The 12,428-nt window shown below is 49.3% G+C and overlaps 1 protein-coding gene across 1 annotated transcript; it reads left to right on the top strand.

Annotated features, from left to right (window-relative positions):
- Positions 1 to 4,556: 4,556 nt before the first annotated feature.
- Positions 4,557 to 7,246, top strand: LOC129476680 (testis-specific Y-encoded protein 3-like). Its single transcript, XM_055269555.1, is given in 7 exon segments — positions 4,557 to 4,599; positions 4,602 to 5,032; positions 5,638 to 5,715; positions 5,844 to 5,955; positions 6,056 to 6,201; positions 6,309 to 6,390; positions 7,086 to 7,246. Coding segments are annotated over 7 exon segments (915 nt in total). The 3' UTR covers positions 7,109 to 7,246.
- The last annotated feature ends 5,182 nt before the right edge of the window (positions 7,247 to 12,428 follow it).

The following is a 12,428-nucleotide window of genomic DNA, read 5'->3' as shown; positions in this document are numbered from 1 at the left end:
TACCTGTAATCCCAGCCCCTCAGAAGGCTAAGGCAGGGGAATTGTTTGAAGCTGGGAGGCAGATGTTGCAGTGAGAGGAGATTTTGCCAATTCACTTCAGCCTGGATGACAGATCAAGACTTCATCTGAAAACAAACACACACACTCCCCCAAAAAACTAATGATTAATAGAAAAAAATGTATACTAGAAAAAGTGCTCACAGGCAAACTCACATATCTAACAGAAAAAAAAAAATCCTTGAAAACAAAAGTTCCAGAAGGGGCAAATAAGAAAACAAATTTAACAGCTCACATATAAAGTACAAATAGTGAACTGAAAAGAACCACAGGGGAAAAAACTTCAAAATTTACGACTAAGTACGCTAAAAGAAGCTGAAAGTCCTTCAAAAACTTTCTAGAGTCCATGTCCCTGTATTGCAAAAACGATCATAAAAATTGCCAGGAGTAGAACAATAAAAATGTATCTTAAAACTTGATAAACACTTCAAGCCTCTCCTAACATTCGTAATGGATAATGGATCCTTCTGCAGTTTCTCCATACAATTATGAAGAAATTATTTTTTCCTCAAAATTAAATTAGCTTTTTCATATTCTAAGAAATTAACTTTTATATTAATAGTAGGTGATGTAAGAAAGCAGGTCTCTATCAAGATAACTGACACCAGATGTCCACACCATTACTCAGGTGGGCCTTAATTCCCAGCCAGGTTCCCTCCCTGGACACACACTAAAGGTCACCAGCCATTTTGTAATCTCTTCACATTCCCAGCCCTGGAGGAAGCTCTAAAATACATGTACATGGAGAAAATAGAACATTTCCTCACGCTGGAGCCCAGTGTGGTCTTCCAGATTCCCTGTGAGGTGGACTACCTTATATGGGAAGGCAGGGCAGTGGCAGTGAGGATGGCAGAGAAGATAACATGTCAGGGCAGCCCAGGGTCATCAAAACAGAACATGACAGACCTGGGAGAAACATTCTTAAAGAACATAGACCTAGACGGGCCTCAGGTGGATATCTGCGTGGAGAGGGAGAGGGTCCTGGTTGAGCTCAAACTGAGCCCCAGGTGGTAGCAGATCTCAGGGCAGGAGAGGGAGCTGGCGAGTGATGATGAGACAGCTATCCCTTAAGCTCTGCTTCTCACCCACTGATCTTAGTCACATATGCATTGTAGTGGTTTAAAGTTCCCCAATCCTGAAATGTGGGTGTTGCAGTTCCCTGATGGTCCTTTCTCCCCCAACCCATGGATGGCCTGAGATTGATCACTGCAGTCTCCTGCGTGATCCTTGGGTTCTCCATGTGGGGCACAGATACAGGACTCAAAGGCCTCTCAGTTCCCAGTCCTAGACTGCTTGCCTGGCCTCTGTTCCCTCTCTAATGCTGTCCCTCCCTCCATGGAATAGAACTGCAATGGACTGAGCCATAGGCCCTGGCTGATGATCAAGGGGACTGCAGAAGTGGGTCCAGGACAGTTCATGTCACGGTTCAAGGTGAAATTCCCCAGAGGTAAAGGAATGACCAGTGAGGTCCTTTCCCATGATGCTCCACCTTGGACCCTACCTCAGCAACCTGCCAAAACCCAGGCAGTCATGTTCAGCCAAACAGCTGAATAAGCTCCGGTAGGAGGTATACTGCCTGCAGCTGGAGGCTTGACCTTCATGATCCCAGAACCACTAGATTGCAGTGGAATGAGATGCCGATGCCATGTACCCTGGAGAGAGAGGAGTCAGGAAGGTTCATGCTAGACCTACCCTCCCACATACCAGCTCCCCTACCGTGCTGTGGGGCACTCCTTACAGAGGATGCCAACGCAGTACTACTTACTGATCACTTCAATGTGGAAATAAAGGTTGTGACAAAAGGAAATCTTCATCTTGCAGCCAGTAACAGGGATGCCTGAGTTCCTCCACCTGCCTGACCAAGAAGGAGAAAGAGGATGGATTCAATGGGACCATTTCATCTAGCTGGGCTGAGGTGGCCTGCTAGCTGGAGTAAAGCATGAATTTCCGATTCCCAGCTTTGCAACTGAGACAACCCTGGTCTCCAGGGGGACCTCAAACTGACTCAGACAAAAGACCCCTCCCGTGGACCCAGGCTCCAAAGCCGAGCCTGACCTGCAAATCCATCACTTCATCATGGTTTCTGACCCAGGCCAACATCTCCTGTGGCAAACAATCTACCTCTGGTCAAGGAGTCTCCAGATGATTGGGTGGGCAAGCCTCGTGACGCCCTGCAATTTTGCAAGAGAACAGAGAATGTGGAGCAGGGCTATCTCCCAGAAATTTAGCCTGTCACCCTCCGTTGTTGACCCTCTGTCCCTCTCTGGCGAGGAGGCAACGCCACAATGGTGGTGGTTTCTTGGGTGGTTGGACTCCGGCCAAGACGGCCTGGGCTGACGACAAAAGGGAAGCAGAAGAAGTGGGCAGGTGGTTACACCTGAGGGACGGAGGGGCGGGGGGGGCAGTGGTGGTGTGAGGCAGCTGCTTCTCCGGGTTCATGAGCTGCAGGAGGCCTTTGTGTGCTGGGTGCTGGACATGTTCTTCTGATGTCCGGGTGTGTGGTGTCTTCTTACCCTAGTCTCCCTGAGGGGTGGGCCTGTCCACTTGAGGGAAGCCCTGTAGTTAGAAGTGGCTGCGGGGTTGTGCCTGGCGCTCCCCATGGGAATTGCCTGGGTGCAAAGGAGGTTATGTAGGCTCAGGGTCTACACGCCTTTGGGTGTGGCGCCGGCAGGGGGAAGAAAGTGTATCTGGGGAGCTGGTGCCTGCCTTGAGCTGGTCGGCAGACCCATGCACCACGAACTCGTCTTCAGTTCCTTGCGTTTCTGGGCTGAGCCTGTTGGAAACAGGCATCGACAGCAGGGGTGGTTTAATGGCTGCCAATGGCATACAGCCTCTCTGTCCTCCAGGGACGTTCCCAGGCAAACGTATCCTCCGACTGTCTGCTGTGCGGGAAGGGACCTTGGCGCCACGATTCCCCCTTGTGAGTGCTGTGGTTGGCTCCCCTTCCCTACCACGTGGTCCCAGGACTGCTACAAGCAAGCTGTTCTCACAGCTGCAGGAATGTGGCCTGGGCTCCCACCCTGTCCCCCATCGCCTGCCTCCTGCCTGACCACTTGCGCCTCCCACTTGGCTCCTCCCCCTACAAAGCCCTCCTGCCCCCCTGAAGCCCGATGACTATCCCCTGCTGCCAGCCATCCTAAATTGGTAGCTCCCAGGATATGGCTCTGGCCCAGAAGGCGGAGATGCCCTGTGGCCTGGGGCATTCACGGAGCCCAGCTCCGAGTGAAGGACCTCCAGCGAGTCCATTGACGACCCAAGTGTGCTGGGTCCAGGGCTAGGCTGTGCCGGCTGGCCCTCCTTCTGCCACCCTACGTTGTTCTCCTACGCAACCACCACCTCCACCTCAGCCATTATGTCTTCTTCCACCGTCAGCACCGCCTCCTCTTCCAAGGCCGCCTCCCTGCTCTGTACCCGGGCCGTCCTCTCCAGCAGAGCCTCCAGCCTGAACACAGGGCCATCTGCGATGCTCCCACAGAAACCGGCCTGCGCGGCCCAGCCCATGCCCTGCAAACCCTGGGCGCTGGGGGCCGGATCCCCAACACACCCGCTCCCTGAAAGCCCCACGGACGTCGCCCTGCTGAGAACCTATTCCCACACCTACGAGGAACCAGGTTTCCTGAGGAGCCCCGCTGGGCCCGCAGATCCCGCACTGGCCATAGGGCTCGGGTCCCCAGCAGGCTCAACTGCGAACAGGAACTCAGGAGCCAGAGGCCCAGGCCCTGGGCCTGCAGAGCCCCATCAGCAGTCACCGCAGCCGCTGGGTGTGCAAGGCAGTGCACAACAGCGTGCGTGCAGGCCCTCAATGGCCAACCCTGGCGGCTGGCCTCAAGTGTGCCCAGGGCATAGGACAAGAGGCCCTTTGGAATGCTCGTTGGAGTACAGCATGCTCAGGGAGGAAGCATGGTACTCGGAGCCTGTATTGGCCTCGACCTCCGAGAGTACGTGCCAAGGTTCTGGCCGCTAGAGCAGATCATTTCCACCTCAGCACAAGCAGGCGACTTTCCTCCAACGTCCCCGCCCCTACTCGCTTTCCCCAGACCACCCCTGCGACCCTCGCCGCAGCAACCAGAGACAGTTCTCTGGATCTGCAGTATTACTTCCGTAGCATCTACCTGGCCTGCCTAACGAAGACAGATGTTGCATGTGTTAATGACACATCGACATGTTCATGGCTTGCACACTCAGGATGTCAGGGCACAGGGCTGCCATGCCCACACTTCCACAGGCCACGCAGCACGCCTGTGCCCGGACGCCGAGCTACCTACCCGGCACAAGCTCCAAGGGCTTCCCGGAGGAGGCTTGGGGAGGCGAGGCGGCGGGGGGGAAGGGTATGGGCGGAGCGGGGCTGGAGATGCAGTCCCGCCAGTGGCTGTGCCGCCCAGGGAGACACCCACCGCCCTCCCATTGATTGGCCACGATGGCAGGAAGGCGGTCACATCGGGGCGGCTCCCTGCGCCCTTCGCGCGCAGTCCCTTAGGGGGCGCCTGGAAGCCCCGCGCATGCGTCCTGAGGGCCCGCTGACCCACGGGTGCAATAAAGCCCGTGGCAGGGTTCCTGTGGCTTGGGTCCGGCAGCACAGGCCTCGGTCAGTGGGAGTGCGGAGGAGGGCACCGTCTTCAGGATGGAGGCTCTACAGGAGGGGGCGGCCGGGGTGGAGAGTGAGCAGGCGGCTTTGGGGGAGGAGGCGGTGCTGGTGTTGGACGACATCATGGCGGAGGTGGAGGTGGTGGCCCAGGAGGAGGGCCTCGTGGAGCGGCAGGAGGAGGCCCAGCGGGCACAGCCTGGCGCTGGGCCCATGACCCCAGCGTCTGCACTGGAGGAGCTGCTGGCCGTTCAGGTGGAGCTGGAGCCGGTTAATGCCCAAGCCGGGAAGGCCTTTTCTCGGCAGAGGGAAAAGATGGAGCGGAGGCGCAAGCCCCACCTCGACCGCAGAGGCGCTATCATCCAGAGCGTCCCTGGCTTCTGGGCCAATGTTGTATCCTTCTCAGTGTTTCTTCTGCCTTTCCGGTGGAGAGGTGCTCTAGGGGAGGTGTCAGTAACTTATGGGCAGCTCGGCGTCGATGTGACTATTTGGGAAACAGAGGTGAGTTGCCCCGAACAAATGTGGCTGTGGAAAGCCGGAGCAGGCTTGGGTACTATTTTCCTGCATGCGGCAGAGAAACCCTTGGTGATGCCGAGCAGCAGACGTTTGGGGCATCTTTTTGAAGAGCAGAAGCGAGTTCAGACCAGAATAGGTTTTTGTGTGAATCAAGCTACTTTGAAGGGAGTGTGATTGCTCCCCCTTGCTAGTCTGCTCTGGGACTGGGCGTCTTCGGCTATAAGCAGATTCTGCCACTCCTCAGACACCAGCAACTCTGCACATCACGCCTCCCCACGTCAGTGCAGTCACCCTCATAATTATACCTGCTCTGCGAACCCAAGAGGCCTTAGTTTAGGGGGAGGGGGAGGCGAAAGGAGGTCATACGTGGATGCAGATCTGAGAAATCCCGTACCCCAGCCTCTGGGTGCTCTTAGGCCTTCTTCCCTGTTGCTCGTAGCTTTTCCTTCCATGGCATGTAAAGGCTCTTTGACCTAAATCAGATTGCAAACCACCCCCAGATGTCAGCCCTGATCACTGAGCAAGATGAAGACATGCTGAGCTACATGATCAACTTGGAGGTGAGGCCAGGAAGACTGAGGTTAGAGGGTTTAGCGGGGGAGGGTAAGGGAAATAATTCATTCCTGTAAGCAACAGTGGGCACCTCACCCAAAAAGGTATTTAAGCTTTCTGCACCTTGTCCTGACAGGTGGAAGAAGTGAAGCATCCCGTTCATCTCTGCAAGATCATGTTGTTCTTTCAGAGTAACCCCTATTTCCAGAATAAAGTGATTACCAAGGAATATCTCGTGAACATCACAGGTGCCAGGTGGCTCCCAGGATGGGTAGTGTAAGGAAGATGTGGGTGGATCATTGCCAAGGTGATCCAGCCCCCTTCCCACAAAACCTCCTGTCTCTGTAGAATACAGGGCTTCTCATTCCACTCCAATTCAGTGGTATCCGGATTATGAAGTTGAGGCCTATCGCCGCAGACACCACGACAGCAGCCTTAACTTCTTCAACTGGCTTTCTGACCACAACTTCGCAGGGTCTAATAGGATTGCTGAGGTGGGTCCTCACTGGGAAACATCAGGAATGACCCCGGTGTGTTCCCAGCTGCTTGGGTCACCAGTCTGAGCCCTGATGAGGCCTTTCCCGATTGATTCCCCTGACAGATCCTATGTAAGGACGTGTGGCGCAATCCCCTGCAATACTACCAGAGGATGAAGCCACCTGAAGAGGGAACAGAGATTTCAGGTGAGCCGTTCAGTTGGAACTGGAGCTGTTTGATGCCCAGGAGAAGGGGTGGACACACCTGCCTATTCAGGGAGCCTGGGCGCTCATTTCAGAAATGTAGACATTGAGGCTCCTTTCATACATGTAGAAATTCCTTGAGAGGAAGACAGAGAGCGACAGAATCCAGGACATTCATGGCATTGGGCTGCAAAAGGCACATTTAGAGACTGCACTGCAAAGCAGGTTATAGCTGTGGAGTCTTAAGCCCAGGGGAGCATAGTCCATTTCCAGAATCACTGAGAAGTAAAGCTGAAAATCATTCACTTCAATATGTGGCCCTTGATTCCATGGCCATCAACCCCACCAGCACTCATCCAACAAACCCCATAAGATTGGGCTCCCTCAGTGTGCCTCGTGGTCATCCTTGCCCCAGACCACAAAGGACTCTTTAGATTGATGGATTTCCTTAAGCTATTGCCCCATGAGATTTCTGTGTGCTTTTAGTGTACAATGCATCTTGTTAGCCGACTCCCCTCACAGAGAATACTGGGAAAGGGAAAGGTATTGCAGAGAACAATTGGTAACACATGGTAGGAGGAAGTTTAAGCGATCACAAATAGGGAAGGGATATCCTTTTCTCAGCGGGCCCTACAATTGAAACATTTCAAAGTATGGCTCAGAGAAGTGCGTTTTGACATGCATTTGTGTTTCTCTAGGGGACTCCCAGATGCTGAGTTGAATATGATGGAGCATCGGACTTTACCTAAAACAGCAGAACTCCTGAAAACTTACTACAGTATGCAGGATGTCAGTACTCACGGTCTTATGCGCGGGAACTAAAGGAAAAACAGATCCAGTCACAAAAAATCAGACAGGCAGGGGGGTAAACTTGGATTGTATGGAGTGAAAAATAAACATTCTCAAGGATGTGTGACTCTGTGTTTGTGTGTGTGTGTGTGTGTGTGTGTTTGTGTGTGTGTGTGTTTTTCCCCTGGATTCAGGTGTCATAAGGAATTGATCAATCAGTATGCTTTATTTTCTTCATGGAAATGACCAGTGTGTGTTGGAGCTTGGCCTCTAAATTTGTAGAGTGAGTGGGTGTGGAATGTGTTGGGATTCTTTCTACAGGACATAGTTCGGGAGGTAAAAGCAAAAGACAGCTTGGTTGGAGGCTTGCTTCGTCCTGTAGAGGCAGAGGTAATTCAAGGAAAGGGGTTAATGGGCACTAAGGTTTCCAGGGCCCGGTTTGCTGGGATCTCCAAAATCCTTCATTTTGGGTATCATCATACAGAATAGATAAGCAGAGGATGATGGAAATCTTAAAGTTCACTTTCGTGTTGAACCGACATGTTCTTTTAAAGGTGAACGCATAATCCTTTTCTGGGACAATGAGCCTCTCAGGACTTCTCACGCCTCATGGTGAAAAGAAATGGGCATGTAAGGTGTATGGATGGACTGTGGGAAAGGTGACGGAGGCATGTGGGAAGGCATTCAGGATATGCTTTTTGGCATAGATGACTAAGGGAAAAGAGAATCTTGCAGAAGTGAGGGGAAAGGGGTTGGATTTGCGGAATATAAGATTGCTGGAGAATCCACGCATGGACTGTCTTGTCACTTGATGACCCAGGATATGGACACTCTTGTTGATGTTTACATCTTTATTTGGGTTAAGCTTTCCTCCAAGATTTTGTGTTAGGTGAAGATCCAATAGTGTATGTTGCTAACAACATTACAAGTGCATTTTGTGCTCTTGCAAACTCTAGTGAGGCTCTATTCTCCCCAGTGATTGGCACTGCAGATTGTTTCTGTAGCCCACGGCCCTTTAATTTTCTGTGGCCTTTGCAGCACACTTTGCCTAAGGTTAATAATGTAAAGTAATATAATTTTAGAGTATGTGTTGCAAGCTTCACACAGGAGGACAAAACATTACCGTTTTCATTCACGAGTGGGTGCCTGCTTCCCAGGAAGACCCACTTGTGTGTATCTGTGCACAAGACGAGGGGTCGCCTCTGTCACGGATGGGGGAGTAGGATTTTGGTGTCGGGGGCAGCACTTTCTTCCCTGTTCCCAAATAAAACAGTTCCAACATAAGCATCCATGTTGGGCACACACTAATAGAGTGCTAACATTCCTGTCCCGTATGGACAGTGGTCAGCACGGCTTCTGTGAGAAGAGCTGTGTTGTTTCAGGGAAGAGGGTTCGGCAGTCAAAGTTCATGAATCTCTTGTGCTGCCTTCAATACGCATTCCACACCTCCTGCTCGGTATCAGCAGTGGAGCTTTGAAAATCTATAGGCCAGTTTTGCCCCTGCTCCTATGGGGACAGCTGAAGCTCTGGAGCGGGAGTCCTGTCTTTCTCTGACTACTGTCCCCATGACCCACAAACAGGAGAAACAGGTTTTCTCAGCAAATTATTCTGAAAACAGTGGGAACCCTTTGGCCCCCTCAAGCTGCCCTCTACCTTACTGTGTGCCGGTCAAAGGCACTGTGGTCCAGTACAGTATCCCTATAGTGGGAATGGGGCAACAGATTGCTGTGTGCACTCAGGGCAACTCATATTAGGAAATGTCTGCGGACTTGCCTATAATCAGTTCCTCTGAAATGGTCTTGCCCGAAATTTAGGGCATAGGAAAAAGTTGAGGAAAGGGTCTTGCAATGATTTCTGTAGGAGGTAAATGGATCAGAAAAACACTGTATATAGATGCCAGGGCTAATTTTGGAGCCAGCCTGTTTTAAAGTGGTGATAGGGGAAGAGCTTTTTCCAAGGCAGGCAGCAAACCGGGAACTGTCTACAATGGTTGGGCGTGACATGGGTTCGTGGCTCAGCCATATTGCCACCCCACTGAGTGAAGGCAGCAGACTGGGCTTCTTCCTCGAATCTTACATGCAATTCCGTCTGGTGATTTCACAGGAGATCCATTGTTTTGGTATTATCAGAGAGCGTGCTGAATTATACAGGCTGTCTAACGCTTCTTCCACTCAATATCCGTGCACATGGGCCACAGATGCTAAGGGCACTGACAAATTTGCAATCTGCCTCAGTAACAGAAACACCTCTGTGATTTCTACTGTCAGGGTCTAGGTGTTTTTTCATGTTTAAACTAACAATTGTGTGTTTGTGGTTGTGTACATTCATTACTCTGCGTGGGTTTGTAGCTTTTCTCTGACTCCACCTATGTCTATGTCTGTCCCATAATTTTCCTCACTTCCTGCGGTAATTTGTACATGCCTATCTCTACAACCATGCTAGACATTGTACCTGTGTCTTTGAACATCTATCGCTCTCTCTCCCTTCCTATTTTCCTTTCTTTCCTTTACTCCCCTCCTTTCTTCCTTCGCTTCCTTCCCCACCACACTCTCTCCGTCTGTATCATCTGTCTTTCTATTCTCTACCTGAATTTAGTTTGTGATTCTGAGTCTGCTGGCAGGGGCATCAGATGATCGTTTTCATGTCTGGATGAAATTCCTCTTTTAAAGACTCTCATCTGAAAGAGATGTGTTCTTTTTGTGGGCCATAATGAATGGTTTATTTCAGGCCGATTTAGCAATGACAGTGTTAAAAAAAGATACTGGGCATTGCCGCAAAGCCAAAAGTCACATGGGTTCCACTCATCCCACTCAGTGAACCTAAAAGGTGGAAAAGTGAAAAAGTGCGTTATGCAAAAGGAGAACTTTCAAGTGATTGTGTCAGATCATTTTCCGGGAGGCATCTATAGTTCATAGATCCATGCCGCGTAAACACAAGCGCAGTAATGAAATGTAGATAATGTTCTTCTTTGTCCGTTTCAGTTTTTTATTATTTTTAAGAAACATCTTGCATACAGAATTTCTTCATGACTTGTCATAAAACTGTTGTTTAGTGAACTCACACCTGAGTTCTTCATTGTGTCAAACAATGTCAAAAATCATGATTCCTTGTGACCTGCTGCAGATAAGTGATACGAAATAACAAATGAGACCATATAGAAAGGGCAAATCATGGTCTGGAAACTTCACCAAGAGGTTCAACCTGGCTGAATGCTTGTCAGGGATTCAGAAAAAGACACTTGCACTTGTTATGAAGGGCTTTGAGTGGAAAAGAAGCACTCTTTGTACATTTGTGTCTTTTAACTCGTTTGGGGAGTTTGGTGTATTATTTACAGGGTTCTCTCTGCCTTTTCTCATTCTTCACCCCATCTGGGGCTGTTACTATGTGAAAGCTGGCTTCCTTCATCGGATCTCGTAGGCTCGAATGAAGTTTCGTTGATTTTGATTCTCCTCACACTACATAGTTTTAATTTACCTAAAATGACGCTTTTTTTGTTGGTTATCTGAGAATGGGTCTTCCTCCATCTTCTAGGTTGGACAGCAGCTCCAGTGTCTCAGCCCACTGCAGCGCAGACAACACACACCCATGTGATCCTCTCAACTGAGACTCTCACACAGCTGGCACTAAATGTGCATGCCACTCCTCACAGCTATGCATTAATTAACTAATTGATTACCTTTTGGATGTGGGCCCATGTTGCCCCAGGCTCCTCTGGATCTCGTGAGTGCAGGCAATCCTCCCACCTCAGCCTATCAAAGTGCTGGGATTACAGGAGTGACCCATGGCCCTGGCATGGCTTTGAGGTTTCTGCTTTTTTCTTCTTCCTCCTCAGGTCTTCTTTGGAGACATGCAGTGAAGATTTCAATTCATGGACTATAGCCTCCACACCTGTAATTTCTATCTTTCAACTCATCATCAGCATTCATTGGGATTTTCATTTTCTTTTCCTGTGTCGTGAGAAAGACTTTGATAGAAAAGAAAAGCACTGCTGTATAATAAAATATTTTATGGACATTTATTCTCTTAAGGCATTTTAAAAATTGTATGTTTAGGAATGTCATATGAAATGATACATATTTATAACTTAAGGGGTGATGTTTCAAAGGTCATATACACTATGCATTGGATACATCCAGCTAATCAACACATGCGTGACCTTACATACTTGTCATTTTTGTTGTGGAAAAACTTGACCTGCACTGTCTTAGGATTATTTTACAGAAAGAATTTGTTATCACTAGTTACAGTCAGCATGCTGAACACAATATTTTTAACCTATCACTCCTTTTTAACTAGAAATATGAATTCTTGACCCAGCATTTCCTCAGTGCAACCTCTCAACCCCAGCCATCAGAGTCAGTACCTCTGTGAAGTCCGCTTGTTTGATTTCATATAAACATGAGGTCATGTGCTATTCGCCTTTCTGATACCTGGCTGATGTCACTTAACAAAATGGCACACACACATTCAGCAGATTGACATGCATTGTCACAACTGGCAGGATTTCCTTATTTGTTATTGCAGCACATTTTTCCATTGTGCCTGTGTGTATTTGCCCCAGTTTTTAATCCACTCATCAATGGAGGTACACTCAGGTTGTTTCCGGATTTTGGCTACAGCCAAAATGTAATGAGAGCAGCAATAGTGATCTGTGTACCTGTGGGCGTGCCTGGGTATTCGGAGTTGCTGGGTCATATGATGGGTGGTTCTACTTATAGATTTCTGAAGACTGTTGATACTTAAATAAAAGCCGTAAAGCTTCTTGAAAAGCCTGCACTAATTTACCTTCTCACCAAAAGTTAGCAAAGAATTCTTTTTCGCAGTATCCTCACCAGAAATGAGGGGGGTTTTGTTTTGTTTTGTTTTATGTTTTTGTCTTTTGGATAACAGGCATTCTGACTGAAGTGAGAAGAAATCCCATTGTGTTTTTGATTTGCATTTTCCTGATGGATTAGGGATAATGAGGACATTTTAGGGTGTCTTCTGGGCAACCGTATGTCTTAGTTTCAGAAATGAGTATTCGCAGCCTTCACCCATTTGATTTCATGCCATGGAGTTGTTGAGAGTTCCTTATGTAATGTGAATATTCACCCATTAACAGATGTATGGTGATCCAGTCATTGCTCCCGTCCTGCAGGATGCCCCTTCCGTATGTTTAGTTTTCTGTGGTGTGGTGAAGCACTTTAGTTTGCTATGATTCCATTCTCTAGTTTGGAAGGTGTTTACTGTACTCTTGCAGTCACTTTGAGGTC

Source organism: Symphalangus syndactylus, chromosome Y (assembly GCF_028878055.3).
Source record: "Symphalangus syndactylus isolate Jambi chromosome Y, NHGRI_mSymSyn1-v2.1_pri, whole genome shotgun sequence".
In the NCBI taxonomy this organism is placed as follows: Eukaryota; Metazoa; Chordata; class Mammalia; order Primates; family Hylobatidae; genus Symphalangus; species Symphalangus syndactylus.
This window is presented reverse-complemented; position numbering and strand designations above follow the sequence as displayed.